Source organism: Podarcis filfolensis (genome assembly GCF_964270895.1).
Source record: "Podarcis filfolensis genome assembly, chromosome: 4".
Lineage (NCBI taxonomy): Eukaryota > Metazoa > Chordata > Lepidosauria > Squamata > Lacertidae > Podarcis > Podarcis filfolensis.
The window spans coordinates 28,502,475-28,519,807 of record NC_139607.1 but is presented as its reverse complement, the minus strand read 5'-3'; the positions used below and the strand labels follow the sequence as shown (position 1 = coordinate 28,519,807).

General features: G+C 41.9%; 2 protein-coding genes across 12 annotated transcripts in view; one reads left to right on the top strand and one right to left on the bottom strand.

Moving 5' to 3' along the window:
* LOC310761174 (parapinopsin-like) overlaps nt 1–15,970 on the top strand; it is a 52,420-nt gene extending 36,450 nt beyond the window's left edge. Inside the window, exon 5 of the mRNA XM_083610939.1 lies at nt 11,488–15,970. Coding sequence (XP_083467065.1) covers nt 11,488–11,727 — 240 coding nt within the window. The 3' untranslated portion in view covers nt 11,728–15,970. The remainder of the gene's footprint in view (nt 1–11,487) is intronic.
* ST6GAL2 (ST6 beta-galactoside alpha-2,6-sialyltransferase 2) overlaps nt 3,341–17,333 on the bottom strand; it is a 75,718-nt gene continuing 61,725 nt past the window's right edge. For all 11 annotated transcript variants that reach the window (XM_083610739.1, XM_083610743.1, XM_083610741.1 and 8 more), the window contains one exon: nt 3,341–9,768. In XM_083610739.1, coding sequence (XP_083466865.1) covers nt 9,515–9,768 — 254 coding nt within the window. In that variant the 3' untranslated portion in view covers nt 3,341–9,514. The remainder of the gene's footprint in view (nt 9,769–17,333) is intronic.

Sequence of the window (17,333 nt, the reverse complement as noted above, 5' to 3'; positions counted from 1 at the left end):
GCAAAGAGTACTGTAGAACAACCAGTCAGTTGCATGTACTCAGAAATAAAATGTAGACATTTACATTTAGTGCAACATGAAAAGTAGAAGCTATGGCCTTTATCTTTTTAAAGACCATGTAAAAATTACTGGGGGTGGGGTGGGGGATGGCTTTCCTGGTAATTTTAAGCATGTGTGTGTTATCCATTCTGAATAGCTTGGTGGAATGATAATGTCCGTGTATTATTTAAGGCCATGGAAGTAGAGATTATAAGATGTTAAGAGCTTTGAAGGCAGTGTGAGTGAGATGATGCTCATTATCCAATAAGCCTAGATCATTTAGGTCTATACTGAGGATAATGGTGTTCTTTTACCCGTTTGGACTTTACTTCTACTCCAGACAGGTCTTTTTGAGGAGCACAAGATCTGGTACACTTTATCCATGCCTTTTGAGCACACCAGGTAGCTGTAAAGTCTTGTGATCCCAACAGTGTTAGGAAACCGTTTTGTTCATGCACCTGTGATAACAAGATGCCAGCACTTGCCGCCTCAATCCACAGCTGGGTTTCCTGTGTCAGGAACTTCTGCCACTCCCCGAGCATGCAAATTCTTTTCTACACAGCACAAAGGAATCACACGTTATTTGTGGGTACATGGTACCTTGGTTGTTGAACTTCTTTTTTTAAAAAAAATTTTTATTAGGAATTTAAACAGAACGTATTATCTTAAAACGTATTATCCTTAATTTCCCCCCTCCCATAAAACAACCCCCCTCCCCACCCCCCTGACTTCCCTCAGTTCCAATCTCTGGTTTCTCTATAAATGCTATTCTCTGCATGTTACAAAATTATAAACTCCTTAATTTATCTAACTGGTTATTATCAATAAAAAGTTTGTGAGTGTTTATTCAAAGCCTGCCAAGGAGTCCAATTCACTTTGTTGCATCTTTAGATACTTTGTAAAAGGTTCCCGTTCATCTTTAAAGACACAGTTATCCTTGTCCCGTAATTTATGTGTCAATTTTGCCAATTCTGCATAGTGCATCAGTTTCTCTTGCCATAATTCTTTAGTCGGGATTTCCTCTCTCCTTGGTTGTTGAACTTAATCCGTTCTGGGAGTCCGTTCGACTCCTGCAACTGTTTGAAAACCAAGGTGCAGCTTCCGATTGGCTGCAGGAGCTTCCTGCAGTCATTTGGAAGCTGCGTGGGATGTTCAGCTTCTGAAAAAACGTTTGCAAACTGGAACACTCACTTCCGGATTTGCAGCATTTGGCAGCCCATTTGTTCAGGAGCCAAGCCGTTTGACAACCAAAGTACCAGTGTATAGGGCTGTCTCACTCCTCAGGAGACCTCTAACGGGTTTAAGCGAGGCAGGGGAGCTGCTTCTTTATTTACCTGGAGAAGCAACTGTGAAGTAGCCACAGGGATGTATTCGAAATCTTCCTTCACATATCTCAGCACTCGTCAGGGGTTTGTTTCTCCTTTATTGTTGTATTGTAGAATGACATCAGGGACGCGGGTGGTGCTGTGGGTAAAGCACAGAGCCTAGGACTTGCTGATCAGAAGGTCGGCGGTTCGAATCCCCACGACGGGGTAAGCTCCCATTGCTCAGTCCCTGCTCCTGTCCATCTAGCAGTTCGAAAGCATGTCAAAGTGCAAGTAGATAAATAGGTACCGCTCCAGCGGGAAGGTAAACGCCATTTCCGTGCGCTGCTCTGGTTCGCCAGAAGCGGCTTAGTCATGCTGGCCACATGACCTGGAAGCTGTACGCCGGCTCCCTCGGCCAATAAAACTAGATGAGCGCTGCAATCCCAGAGTTGCCCACGACTGGACCTAATGGTCAGGGGTCCCTCTACCTTTACTTAGAATGACATCATAAGGACAGGGACCATTCATTACAGGAAGAATGGGCCACTTGATCAATGTGTGTAGGAGGGAAAGCATATCTAACATTTGGGGCTTTTTACTGGTTTTGTGAGGAGAGCAAGCTGTTTCTGAAGAAGCCTTTCATGCTTAACTGTAACGCCTAGCAATTGAAACACGGAGAATAGCTTTAAAGTAATTGTCTTTCCTTCGGTAACGTATGACAAGGATAAAGTTTTCGTGTAAACTTTTCTTGGTACATCATGTTACTCCTGAGCATTTCAAATGTCAGTTTCTCGTCTCTGCCTTCTGCCTGCAGTCAAGCCAGAACCTTAAAATGACCACCAGACCTAAAAGGTATCAGATATAGAGCAGCATCGAATTGTTTGGTTGGTAGTAGAGCAATATGTGTTGTCCCTGGTTCAGTGACCAGCACCTCCTTTTAAAAAGGAAATATATGTCTTTGAAACCTTGTACAGCCAATCAAGTATGGAATGTAGATGGATTAACCCAGGATCAGGCAGTTCCACAGCTATGTGCTTTGAGGAACAGTGCAGCAAACCAATTTATAAACATTCAATTGACCGCATGCACCCAGCAGTGCTTCTGTTCACGGCCCCCAAGCTTTTCCTTACCATAACGAATCACACAATGGATTGTACTACACAGTTTATAAGGGACAGAGACACGGGACTCAGCTACACTCAGTCAATTATATCACTATAACTATAATTATATTGTTATCACCATATGTAGAGCAGCCAAAATCTATGGGATTTTACGCTATGAGCTCTGTAACGTGTTTTCCTGTAACGTTTTTTTTTTTATGTGTCCAGATCCAGCCATTGTATCTTTGGGTGTTCCACCATACTTTTTTTTTTTTAAAGCACCATCCGGCACATAAAACAAAGCATGTCTTAAAGATTTAAGGCTAGCTTGTGGAAGCCTCCTTAAACACAGAGCTTCCTTTGCGAGGTCTGTGCATTAGTAGTTTTTTAAAAATTCAGTATGCCTTAGCAGTTATAGATCATTTTGCTCACACTTGCCTTTCCCCCCGTTCTGTAACTTGTGGCTGGAGGGAATCAAATTAGGTCTCAGGGATAGGTCACTTCTCACAAGGCTATTAATCAAAAGTAGCTTGGAGACTAATACCTAGCTTATTTTTGGAATGTATATGTATTTATTGTACTTAATATCCCACCTTGTTCTCCAAGGACCTCAAGGTAGCGCACATGGTCCCGCCCCCATTTAATCCCCACGACAACCCTGTGAGGTAATTAGGCTAAGAAGCAACAACTGGGCAAAGGTCACCCAGTGAGTTTCATGGGGATTTGAACCCTGGTCTCCCAGGTCCTAGTCCAACACCCTAACCACTACACCACACTGCCTTTATATACCAGGTGTGACATGGGCAGTTAGTTCCTTAATGGCAACATTTGTTTTGTAACATACACATTTTAATCCCCTCATGTTAAATAATGAGAGACTGATGCATCCAATCAAATAAAAAAACAAACAAACTTTATTTACAAGAAAAATCTGTACACTGTGCATACATAAAAATATATAAAACCAAAATAGAAAATACAAAAGTGTTAAAATGTATACAAACACTGTTTTTAAAAATGCGACTCCTGGAAAATCTCAAGCTTTCGTTTCTTGAAGAGTGCACATTCACTTAAAAAATTATCATACAAAATAATTCTCAAGGCTATTTAAAAAGTACACAGTCTTCTATTTGAGTAGCTCGGCGACTACAGCTTTAGAAAATGAGATGATATGTGTGAATATAAGGCATGTACACAGCTGGCCATGTAACAACAGAGGTTCGAATTATGTTGCCATGTTACAGAGTGGAAATCTGTGATATAAAAATGCATTTTATTTTTATTTAATTAATTCAATTCATACACCACCTTTCATCACAAAGCTCTCAGGGCGGTTATTTAAATAAACCTTCAATAGACATGAGGTACTTATATAAACAGTTAATCCAGATGTTCTCTTTGCACAGAAAGCTGCAGTTTTATGGCTGCAAATGTCTCTATATGAGATTTTAAAATTCATTGAAATGTCCCTGTAATTTCACGACATTTTCAGTATTCTATCTTCAAATTGCAAAGTATAAGGGAGGGAAAGAAGTTGGTTACTTTTTAAAAATAAATAAATAAATACAATCATCACCATTTATTTTTATATCCCATCCTTCCTTCCATAGGTGCACTTGATCATTACTCCAATTTTGCATGCCATGTAAGCAGCTGAACTTTCAAAAAATTTAAGAAGAAAATGTGGAAAGCCCAGTCATAACCTTATCTGTCTTCAGTTTCAGCACATGTAAAACTACCCTGGTATAGTTTGTGTGAGAGAAAGAACGAAGGGGAACTTAAGAAAATTATGGATTGCAATTTGTCCAAGACAGGGCACTCTGAAATTAATGAAGTCAGAGTTCAATTTAGGGATCAAAAAACCTTGTTGAACAAAATCAAAAGAACAACTCCTAGCTAGATTTTTTTTCCAAGTACTAAGAATTATTTAGGGCAATATTTTCAAAAACCTCCATTTATATTTAATGATCCACTTTAGAAAGGGTGGTTTTTAACAAGTGTGGAGCATTTTGCAGCTTTCATTACTAACACTTCAAATATTTTTGCATGATGAGCGTAACACCCATAAATGTTTCCTCTGACTTAGGGATGAGAGCTCACACCGCCACAGGGCCTACTCGACGGCAATAGGGTGTCACAATTTAAGTATTTTGTCTGGCGTGGGGGGTGGGCAGAGCTGTTGTGGCCATACCCTAACCAAGCCTACTCAGAAGTAAGTCCTAGTGAATTCAATAGGGCTTACTCCAAGATAAGTGGGGTTAGGATTGCTATTTACGCAATTCAGTAGAAATTAGGCACTTCCCATCTCCCAACTAGCCGTGCGATTGCCACAAGGCTAATTGACAGAACTATCCTATATCTACTTGAAAGTAAGCCTGGCTGAGTTTAATGGCACTTACTCCCAGGTGCCATATGAGGGTTGCAGTCTTATATGCACCTGTAGGGAGCAAGATCCATTTGAACACAGTGGAACATACCTTTGAGCAAAAGAATATGTGCAGGGGGAAATTGGCCTGCAAAACAATCTGGATTCTGTGCAGAGGAAAGCTGGATACTGCGATTTGTGTGTCAGCTGATTAAACAAGGGTGCATGATTTTCTTAATTTCCATATTTTTAATCTGATTCTGCAAGGAAGAAAACTGGGTACTTGAAGCCTTGCCCTAGGCTCCTATAATATATATTTTTAAGCACTGCCTCTCACTTCTCTGAGTTTGGAGGAGGCAATACTCAACACTGTTGGGGTATTTTTGCCAGCCACACAGGCTATAAAGCACCTCTTTTTTAAAAGAAAAAATTGATAAAAGTCGCTGGAACCTGGATTTTGTGCCCAGTGCCACATTCAGTGCTTTTGAACTCAACACGAGTAACTCTGGTAGCAAGCGGAGGGGAAAAACTGAGAAGGTGAAGCAAGTACCAGGCCATGCCTCCAAGTCACACATGACAATGGAAGAAACAACAAGAGATGAACGTTTTGTTTTTGCTAGCAAAACAAAGATTGGCTCAACAGTTTATAGATCAATTTCCCTGTAACAAACATGAGAACACCTCCAAGTGACCTTCTGAAGGCGTTATGCATAAAAAATTAAGAGAGCACCACGTTAAAAAATTCACAGTGGAAAGTGTAGATCATGACAGATAATAAGAACAGAAAACAAGTATGCTTTACCCCAAGGTGTTGAGTGCAACTTTTCAACTGTACAGCCATCAGTGCAGAGAAAGTGTGAAGCTTTCAACATATTTATGCCAATCAAAACTAACTTCTCCCAGCAACCCTTGCTTTTTTTTTAAACTGGTAAAAAGAAGAAGCAAAGGCTTAAACAGACTTCATACTTTTTTAAAGTGAGATTTCTCACTGACTTCAAGTAGGAGTTGCAGACATTTACTGAACATTTATAATTCTGATATAGATTAAAAATGCACTGTTATATATATATCTATATATATATAATAAGGTGGCCTAAAAACATACAAAATTCTATTTAACATCTAATACACATTCATTTACTGTCTTAAACTGAACAGTCTGAACTTTCAATCAGCTATCACTTGCTAATGCTTTCTTTCTTTCACTTGCAACTTTTAAAAAACAAAATCGGAAGTTCCCCTCCTGTTTTTCTCCCTCTTCCCCTCTCATCTCCCTTTAACATTGAAGTAAAATGCGGAATTTTGAAGTAAAATGCAGAAGTAAAATCTGTGGAATTTTGCAAAGTGAGCACTTATCAGAAGATGAACCGATAATAATATTTTTAAAGTTTCCAATTCGAACCCTGCTGAAGTCAGTGGAATAAACAACTACAGTTTCGATTGCGAAGGTGGTTGAGTTAGGAGAACTTAAATGGCGAGAGGGAAAACCAGACTTTGTTGGAAGGTTGACTCAGGATCTGTGGTGGCATCCCTGGGTTTGTACTAGACCTCAGTTTGGAGACAAGCAGTGCTTCTAAGTTACATTTAAGAAGATACCACATGGCCACCACTAATTTAAGGTTCTTGAAGAAATGTGCAAGCAGTTGAACCCTTAGATAAAACTTGATTAAAATGGCACTATTCAGAAAAGTATCCAGTATAGGGCTGCCAACCTGAATAAAATACTGGGGCCCCTAGGCAAGCCCCACCCCACATAATGGATCACAGGACATGGCACACACACATCATATGAATGGCAATGCCCATCAACTTTGGGTGGGGCCCAGCCCCCTCCGATATTTTATGGCGTGTGGCGAAGGGACCTTAGCCCCTAGGAATTGACTCCTATGATCCAGTATTTTGTGTGTGTTGCTGTGTTAGCAATAATGAGATTAGCTCCCACTGAAACAAATAGGATGTTAAGTTAAGCCATGGTTAACTTATGCTGAACCCAACACAATTATTTCTTTAAATTGAATTATGCCTCGGGCAGGTGGTTATTGTTAAGAATACAGCAGAAACATATGCATACAAGCACGGATGCAAACTCTCTTCTCTCTCAACCCAGCTGGGTAAAAAATTTTTTTAAGAGCCTAAGCAATGAGATATGTGCGCTTTACTGGGATACTTCTGATTGAGCAAACACAACAGGGATGGGGGACATGTGTATCTCTAGATGTTGTTGGACGGTAGCTCCCATCATCCCCACCCAACATGGCCAACGGGAAGGAAGGAAGCTGCACTCCCAACACCTGGAGGGCTATCCCTGCACGACAACAAGGTGAAAGATTATAGAACGTCTCTGTTGGTGCTCAGCAGTCTTTTGCAAGAGAGAGTTTGCATTTGACAGGAGTCTTAGGTAGGCCTGAAGGGGGCGACCTGATCCATCCTCCTTTGAATTAAATTATGCAACTCATCACTTTTTTTAAAAAAAATCGGGGGGAAAAATAAGATGTGGAAGATGAACACCACCTTCGGAAACAAGATTAGACAGGCAGATAAGTGACACACAGGCAGGTTGACACAGCAGCCCAATGGATGCTCTGTGTTTGGAGATAAGATATTGTCAATGTCAAGAGGCTTGGGACAAGCAACAGAGGAAGCCCACTGCCTTTATGCCTTTCTTGCAAACCTCTGCAGAGGCATCTAATTGACCACTGCTGGAACCAGAGTGCGAGATGAGATGGACCTTCAGCTTGATCCAGCTAAATTGTCTTTACATTCTTAAGACCTAGAAGTAGAATCAGGATCTTGCTTACTATTGCTAGAAACTTGGGGGTGGGGGTGAAAGGGAATGTTGCAAATGCAGAAGCATTGCTTGAATATTTCTGGGCCAGAATTTTGAATCACTGCTCTTAACAACGAGAACCTACAGGGTTTGACATCTCACTGCATCTTTGGCTCACAAGGCAACCTGATGAATTCCCTCTTCTCTTCTTACTACTTTCTGACAACCCCAAAGCTCCTCTCTTCTGTTCACTCGCTTCCCCCTGACTTGGCTTGCCAATAAATACTGCAGTGGTAGTGAACATTCGTAAGACTACAAGCTCCGCTGCCCTCTGTCCCAACCTTTCTTCCTGACACTTTTCCCTGAATAGCGCTGCAACTGGGCTGTGGGGCAGCGAAAGAAAACTAAAATGGAAAAGGCTGCTGAAGATCTCTAGTCTAACATCCTGTCAGGGACTGGGCAGAGGAGGAAGAATGGTGGAGACCGCCTCCCCATCCTGACCCTTCCAGGGAGGAGGAAGAGGAAGATTGTATAGATTTTCAATGGGGGGTTTGTGGGAGGTCACAGCTCAGAGGCAGATGAGGGGAAAAGCTGAGAAATAACGGGAGAGCTGGATGACAGGTCACTAGAAAGCATTCCAGACCCACCATCTCCCAGAACCCAGCAAACCTTAAAAGTAGGAGAGCAAAGAGCTCAAAGACAGAGGGCACTTAGCAAGACCTGTAGAGATGATGATGATAATGACGAATGAGGAAGTGGAAGAGATTGGGGTGTGTGAAGATTCACTTGGGACAACACCATTATCCAAGCAGCTGGGTTCTATAGCCTCTCTCTGTAAAGTTTGGAATAAAAAAGGACTGTAAGAATTTTTTTCCTTATCTTTATACTTTCCTGGGCAACTACTGCCGGGAGCCACTGACAGCATCCTGACACATCCACACAGGTGGTAGAGGAAACAAAGAATTGGAAAGCAACTGCTTTCTAAAGATAAGCTGTGTTGTTTGCTTGTGGGTTGTGATTGTCACACAACAACCTACTCCCTTGATGGCTCATCTGCAGGTAAGACTTTTCATCCTGATTACAGTAGCTGTCATGAAGGTATTTGGAGGGAGTTGTCATAGCATGATGAATGAGAATCAGCCTGCAGGCCTGCGTACATGAATGTGTGGCAATTCAGTCCCACGTAAAAGGTCAGAAAATATCTTTGTTCTAATATGGACACTGGTGCCAGCACGTTGGCACAGAAACAAATTTCAATATGCTATTTTCTGAAACAGCCAGGTGGTGGTCTTCTACTCAACCTTTCCTGTGCATGCTACCAATTTATGTATTTGACCAAGTATGTCTTAACACATGTTAAAAGAGTCCAGCACAAGTGTTTTAAGGTTAGGGTTCCAAGCTCAGCCACCAGAACAGTTTAAATAAAACGAGAACATGGCTCATTGTATTCAGTAAACATCTGGCACTTTTTATAAGAGGGAAGAGAGGAAAATCTTAAAAGATGCTGTGAAAAATATAGCTGAAGTTTGCTTTTATTTAATTGTAAGGACTGCTTCACTAGGTTAGGCTTCGTGTTTAATCTGCCTTGTCTAAAGGACTGCAATCGGGCACATGTGGTATAACTGCTTGATGACTTCTGGCATATATCCTCACAGTATTTTACCTTCACCATAGTTTGCATCTCTCAAAAAGCAAGCCTTTTAAAAAAACCAAAACAGACCCCAAAACCTATTTTCAAAGCAATAATAAATACTCAGGCCTCAGAAGCAAGGACTTCCCCCAAGCCTGCTACTTACTTACAGTTTATAGACTCAAGACTAGATTGGTCTAGGATCCGGTTTTTTTCAAGTATTTCTTTGTTGTTTGTTAGTACGACAGCAGCACCTTATTGCACTTTGTTCTAGAAATATCCTTTCTTAGTGTTGGATCGGAATCACTTCCATCCAGGGCATTTCACTGACCTGAACCCTGGCAAAATCACTTTTCCTTTCCGGTACAGATCTTCCTGGAAGCCTCTGTTCATCCTCTGCACCAGCAGTTTCTCATAAAGCAACGGGTGGTAAGCCCCCAGGGTACAAGCCGCATCATAGTAGAGTTCATGGTAGTGGCAGAGATCAGTCTGCCGGACTGAAGGAATGTATTCGTATACATGGACTTCGCTGCACATGGACATCATGATGAGAATCCCTGAAAACAGAGAAAACGTTTAGGGTATTTAAAAATGCCAGAATAAGTTTCCAAACTTAGGTTTCTTTTTAATTATTGCACATGCAAAAATCAAGTCAAGTTCTGTTTGCTAAATTGCTGATCATCTCTAGCATGCGGTGGTGCTGAATCAATATATTTTCTTTGGACAAAGGGCTGTTGAGTGGGTTCTGGCTGCCACCTGGTGACCAAGAACAGGAAATGCACCACTAGTATCAAGAAAACAGGAGTTGATCCATTGCCATTGACCTCAGCCAAATTCCTGTTCCCTTTCTCATAGCTCCTCTATTCCTTTGAGTTTTTCTGCTGCCCCTGTGAATTACTTCCAGTCTTCATTTTTCTCTCCTCCTGTTTTTTTTTTTTTAAATGGTGAAGGGGTAGAGAGAGCTGTTGTTTCTCCTTTCAAGCTACCTCTTTCCCTTGTTTTCCCCCTTTAATTTGCTACTGCTTTCCCTCCCTCCTGTTGTAGAGTTGGAAGGAGCCTCAAGAGTCATCAAGCAGGAATCTCAGCTTGTGAATTAGGGAATACATTTGGGTGCTACTGTGCCACGTGTTTTGATAGCCTTTCCTAGGGCTTCTGCCTCAATGGACAAAGATGTTCCCGGCCAGCCCTACTTACTCTTTGGTTGGGCAAGCCCTGAGCTCCCAGTTCCACCACCCACCAGTTTCTGCTAAACTTCACAAGTCCTCCAGGGAGCCAGATAAGCCCCCTCCCCTATGGCCTTTAACCCCCAGTCTTCTCTTAAGACCCGCATGTGAGGTGGGCTCCAAGCTAAAGAAGCGGAAAGCAGCAGCCGTGGCTTTTCCTAAGGTTCAGGACCTGCCTCTCTTGCCTGTAACACCACCTTGCTCCTCTGGCATTGCACACTGTGAGGCACGACAACCAAGCCAGTTAGTGACTTGTATGACATCCTGTCTGCTCCAGGGCCAATTTGCCCAAGATGAGGAGCTGCTCTCAGAGGGTGATTTGCAGGTTAGAGCCAACGTGGCAAAATGCTAACCAATGCTATCGTGTCTGGCTGTATTAGGTTTAACTTGGCCTTCCTTCCTATTGAAGTCAAGGAGGCTCCATTCTGCCCAGTGGGGTCAGCATTAGGCCTGGGCAATAAATCAAATTACCGTATTGGTCCGAATATAAGCCACACCTTTTTTTCCAAATTCCGACCGTGAAAAGTTAAAGTGCAGTTTATATTCATGACCTTACAAAAAGAATCCAGTATGCAGCCAGGAGCGTGGGGTAAACAGCGCCAGGAGCGCAGCACAGGAGTGCCAGGAGCCTGCCCCACATGTAGCCCCCCATCCTCTTCCCCAAGGCCAGGAAGGGAGAAAGCGAGGAAGGGAGCGGCATATTCGGTTATTGTCTTTTTTTCTCCCCCCCCCCAGGACTTTTAAATGTGTGGCTTATATTCAGGTGCGGCTTATATTCGAGCCAATAAAGTACATCGCCCAGGACCAATTCGAGGGCCATTGTGCTCTGGCCCTCAAACTGAGGGAGGAACGAGCTGTGAGGCGCCGGAGCTGATGCAGCGCGTTCTTCAAAGGCTCCAAAGTGAAAAGGTTTGGGAAAGGGTGGATTGCAATGTAAACAGCAGAATCTGAATCTTCACTTAACTTTTTAAATGCACGAATCTTTATCCTAATTCGTAACCTGAAAACTGCAGTTTAGCAAAATGAAACTGGTTGGTTTCTTTTGTTTTCCAGTTCTACAAATGCTTTCTGATGCTTTTCCACTGCCAACCTGCTTCAGCGGCTGACGGAGAAACCACCTGCCAGTCAAAGGTCACAGTCATCCAACTGAACCGGAAAGCAGAAGGTGGAACCACTAGGCAAGCGCTTCCCCAAATGGACGAGAAAATGGACCGCCTTCTGAGCCCAGAGTCAAGCCCAGAGCCTGTTTCAGACAGCCCGCCCCAGATGTCCAAGGAAAATTCATTCTTGTGAACGAGTGCAAGCTGTTGCCTAATCCATCTATATCATATATGTTACAGTTTTATTGCCAGCTTGCTTTGTTTTCCCCTAAGGAATCCGCTGTGCGTTAAGCAGGAACAAAGCGTGTTGCTATTAACTGTTTCTAACTCTGAATCAAGTAGGAATTCTGTGATTATAGCACCAAAAAAAGGAAGAAAAAAAGACTGGTGCTCTAGATATGCAAGGGATAATGTATTGGGATAGCTGCTTGAAGTTAACGGTAGATGCCTCAATGCCCATTCTGTTGAGGTTAGCTCCCTCCGCCTCAGCTTCGCAAAAATCTCATTCTAGATCTTTGTAACCTGATAAGCACTGACCGCTAGAATAGTTTTCAAATGTGTACTAAGTCACAGTGTTAACTGGTTTTTTAAAGAGTAGTAAATATGCGCTAGCTCACACATCTGCTGGTTCATATTGAGGCTGATAATAAACTTTAAATATTCCGATTCACTTTCACAACACAAAATGCAGATCTCCCTTCTCAAGCAAGCACAGTGATTTAGTATCAGTCAGATTTGGAGGGGGCAGGGTTATAAGGAGCATCCTTATTGTTATTAAATGATGATGGGACAACGACTTCATTTTAGCCAATATATGTGCACCAAGAGATAGCTCAGTCGGTTGAGCACGAGACTCTTAATCACAGGGTTATAGGTTTGAGCCCCACGTTGGGCAAGAGATTCCTGCATGGGGTCGGACTAGACGACCCCCACAGTCCCTTCGAAACCTACATGTGAAGAGGCCACATGTACAAATAACCTACATATTTATGCTTTTAACTTTTAAAAAACATATTGGCCCCAGGTTAGAAATCTACAGCTGTTAACAGGAAACTTCATTTTAATTACTGTTTGAGTTATCCCTACCCAGTAAGTGCTTGCTACTGCTTTTGTAAAGCACATTCCCAGCACGGACAACACTATCCTCAACCGTTGCTCACCATTAGGTACCACTTTCCCCTGCCTAATAGTATTTCCCTGCCCTATGTATTTCTTAAAGGTGAAATAATGAAGGCACAAATGCAGACAATTCCAACAAGAAAGAAAAGTGGGAGGCGTCTAAAGAAACCAGTGTGGCTGCATAAGGAGCTTACAGATGAGGTGAGACTGAAGGAGGGCATGTATTAAGAAATGAAAGAAAGGGAAATCACGAAGGAAGAGTATGCACATGTAGCCAACAGTTGCAGGGGGTGGGGCAAAGCTCAGAAAGAAGCTCAGGCTTGAAAAAAAAGGTTAAAAATAATTATAAATGTTTATTCGGCTATGTTCGAAGCAAGAGGAGGAACATGCAAGTAGTAGGTTCTCTGCAGTGCCCAACCTGGCAATAGCAGAACGAATGATGCAGGAAGGAAGCTGCAGCCCAAAATAGGAAAAGAGGTGGTAAGGGAACACCTAGTTTAAATGAATTCAAATCTCCAGGGCCCAATGAGCTACACCCAAGGAGCTTGTGAATGTAATCTCAGAGCCTTCGTCTATAATCTTTGAGAATTCTTTGAGAACAGGTGAGGTCCCTGCAGACTGGAGGCGGACAAATGTAGTCCCCATCTTCAAAAAGGGCAAAAGAAGATTCAAGGAGCTACTGAGTGGTCAGCTGGGCATGTTTTACAGAATCATAAAACTGTAGAGTTGGAAATGACCACAAAGCCAATCTAGTCCAACCCCCTGCGGTGCAGAAATCTTTTGCCCAATGTGGGGCGTGAATCTGTGACCCTGAGATTTAAGAGTCTCGTGCTCTACTGAACTATCCCAGCAGTTTAGCCTGGAAAAGAGGAGACCGAGAGGAGATTATGATAACCATCTTCAAGTATCTTTGGGCTGTCACATGGACACCAGAGCAAGCTTGTTTTCTCATGCTTGGGAAGAGAAGGACCCAAAGTTCAAGTTACAAGAAAGGAGATTAAACACCAGGAAAAACTTTCTAACAGCAAGAGCTGTTCAACAGTGGAACGGACTCCCTTGAAAGCTGGTGGACTCTCCTTCCATTGTAGACTCTCATACATAGCAATGACAATCCATGCACCATTACACAGAATTATCTTCTACATCAATGTAGGATTTGTCAGCCGAAAACAGTGCAATGTTCAGCTACCTATGTCGCAAGCTCTTATCGCACAGCTATGTATTTAGGAATTTTAAACAATGGCTTGAAATTAGCTCAATAGCAGAAGATCAAACTCTTGGGATTTGGGGGTTTGTGTTGAAGTTCTTTTATCAGAATTAAATAAATGTTTAAGTTCGTTGTATGAATAGTAAATATAAATGGATATTAAGGATTCTAAAAAAAAGGGAAGAAATTTAATTTGTCCTCGGCAATTTTAATCACTCAAGAGCTTTTCAACTTCCAGCATGTATCTTTGTGCAATGCAATTACACTATGTAATTAGCAAGATAATTAAAAAGTCATTTCCAGGAGATTGGAAGTACACAAGAATGTAATTTCATTTACCTTATTGTACCAACTGTTTAGTATGAAAGAAATAATATATTTTGAAAACTGCCTGGGACTCAGCTCAGCTTTTAGATTAGCAAAAACTCGACTTTGAGAACATTTTGAATGCTGCATATTCCAGAAACTAAGCACTAACAATTCCTGCAACTTTCATTCAAAACTATGGAGTAGCCATAAAACTTCAAGATACATATATTCAAATGATCACAGCAATATTTGCAAAACCATAAGTGTTCTGTGGCAAAACTGACCAGAGAAGTTCCACAACGTGGAATCCTTTCACATTCTCTTCATTGGAGGAAAACTAATCTTTATGCACACCCATTGACATGAATCACAGCTGCTTTTCCCATTGAAATTAAAAAAAAAAAACCTGTGGACCTATATCTGTAAACGTTGGCAATATAATCACAAAAATTACCAATGGTTTCAAAATATCTACTGGTTCTCAGTCCAAGACTGGCATGTTTTATTTATAAGTTTAAAAAAGAAGTAAAAAGAAGACCACACTAATTTGCTATTTTGCAGCAGATCTTTTGCGCAAAAATGATGTTCTAAACATGCTATCACAGATCTATAGAGTCGAAATGGACCCCGAGGGTGGTCTAGTTCAGTCCCCTGCAATGCAGGAATCCCAACTAAATCATCCATGACAGATGGCCATCCAACCTCTGCTTTAAAACTTCCAAGGAAGGAGAGTGCATTACGGCTTGTAGTCTGTTCCACTGTTGAACAGCTCCTACTGTTGGCAAGTTCTTCTTGAGGTTTAGCTGGAATCTTGTAACTTGGATCCCATTGGTTCCAGTAGTTTACACCTGGGTTTTCTTTTCCCCCTTGTTTTGAAGATGGGGACAACATTTGCCTGCCTCCAGTCTTCAGGGGCCTCACCTGTTCTCCAAGAATTCTCAGAGATTATAAAAAGAGGCTCTGAGATGACATTAGCAAGCGCCTTTAGTACCCTTGGGTACAGCTCATCAAGCCCTGAAGATCTGAATTCATTTAAAGTGGCTAGGTGTTCCCTTACCACCTCTTTTCCTATGTTAGGCTGCAGATCCCTCCTTGCATTGTTCTGTTATCGCCAGGTTGGGCACTGCTTTCCTTTTGGGTGAAGACAGAGGCAAAGTAGGTGTTGAGCAATTCTGCCTTCTCCCTGTCACCCAATAGCATTTCTCTGCCTTCTCCATACTGTCCCCTTCTCTGAGCCAGGGCTTCTTCATGCACACAGTGAAACATCCTTGGAGCACATAGCTCATTCCCTAATTCCTAGAAGAGAAAGTAGCCCTGAAAGTTTTCAGATCTTGATATTTTCTAGGCTTATTTGAAGAGAGCATTTTTGTGGGTGTGTATGCGTGCGTGCGCACACACACTAATAAAAGTTTGTTAGCATCATCTGTATCTTGGTTCCCACCACTGATTCAAACACTATTCCATCTAAGTCCATTACGTGCACAAACGTTTATATTATGCCGCCTGACTACAGCTCTGTTTTAAGCATGGGCTTGTGATTCTCAAGCCTACACCTGCTTCTGGTGCTTAAATCTATTTTCATATCTATGTGGGGTTTTCTCACTGTGTGCTTGTGTGTGTACACACAGCAGTCTTACATAGCTATTTCATAATAGTATTGCTTGTTCCATCATGCCAGTTCTTACACAAACGGGGAGCAGATATAGTGCTACCAAGAAGCTCTGTTGTATTTTTGTTATGTCATGTTACCTCTGGAACTCTTTAACAGGAATTCAATAAAATATTTTGTGGTTAGTTCACACATAGTTTGCTTTCCTAAAGCCAAATTGCTTCCCAATCCTTCTCAAGTCATAACACTTCTAGCAGGTGTTGGGGCAAGCATTATGTTAATTTCTGAGCACTGAGATTGGGTCTGATAAGCTACTAGCAGGCCATAAATCAAGCAGAGATGTTAATATGTCAGGCTTGGCGGAAATGCCTGCCTGGCAGATGTTTGTGCAGATGTGAGAAGGATCCTGAGTGGCCTTTGGAGAAATGTCATTGCAGTACAGATGCAGATTCTCCTATTTTCAAACTGAGTTCATCTTTACTTTGAAATGCGTGCTGCAGTGATAACTTACGGCAAAGCAAGAAAACCGAAAGAGTGAAAACAATGAAACATTCGTTAGTTAGAGGCCTACCAACAGATGGATTCACGAGCACACAATCTAGTGACATGAAAGCCAGTTCACACATGTATGTTCACCACTTATTGATCGTAATATCAGGTCAATGTGAGGGTATTTGCGTGATAATGAATTGCACATATAAAGTAGCTTTCTTTACCAATTAGCCATCACAGAGAGAACATCTCTCTCTCTCTCTTGTATCGGCTGCCAAAACCAATACTTCTAAAAGTTATGAGAGATCAAAAGGTGAACATGCAAACAGAATTTAGTCCTAAGTTCCAAACAGTCAGAGGAAAAAGCAGCTGCCAAAGCTTATTTTGAGTTTGCACTTCCATTAGCAACCATTTAACATAAGGCTCAAACACAGATGGGATGGGAAGGATGGGAAAACATTGACCTATTTCAAACACATTTCACACACAAAAAAAACCACTTTTTTTTTGGGAAACTGCCTTAAAAAGCTTTTTGCTACAGGGTAGCATACAAATGCCAGAAATAAAAATACAAAAAGATGTACACTTGAGCAAATCTGGACCTATGACCATGGGAGTAAAATGGAGAAGGGAACAGGGTATGGACCGTGTTGCTGCAAAATGAGTCGTCCTCAGCAATGCTTAAAAAAAATTAGATGGGGAAGCGTAAGCGTTTTGGAGTGTTTCATACAGTAAGACTTTGCGAATGAGCTCCATGGCTTTATGAGAGCGCCTCTGTGTGGTATGTAACTTGGGCATCTGGTGATACATTAGTCCTCCTCTGGCTCTACACACTTCACACACTCTGGGCGTGTGGACAAACAAGTAAAGAGTGCACAGAGGCATATCGTTCCTCATTCCTACTTGTCACCTCCTAGCCACCTGAAAAGCTTCTCCTCAAAACCTATCCCTGTTTTAAAGTAAGAGATGTCTTATTCAACATCTTTATCAACGACTTGGATGATGGACTCAAGGGCATCCTGATCTAATTTGCGGATGACACCAAACTGGGAGGGGTGGCTAA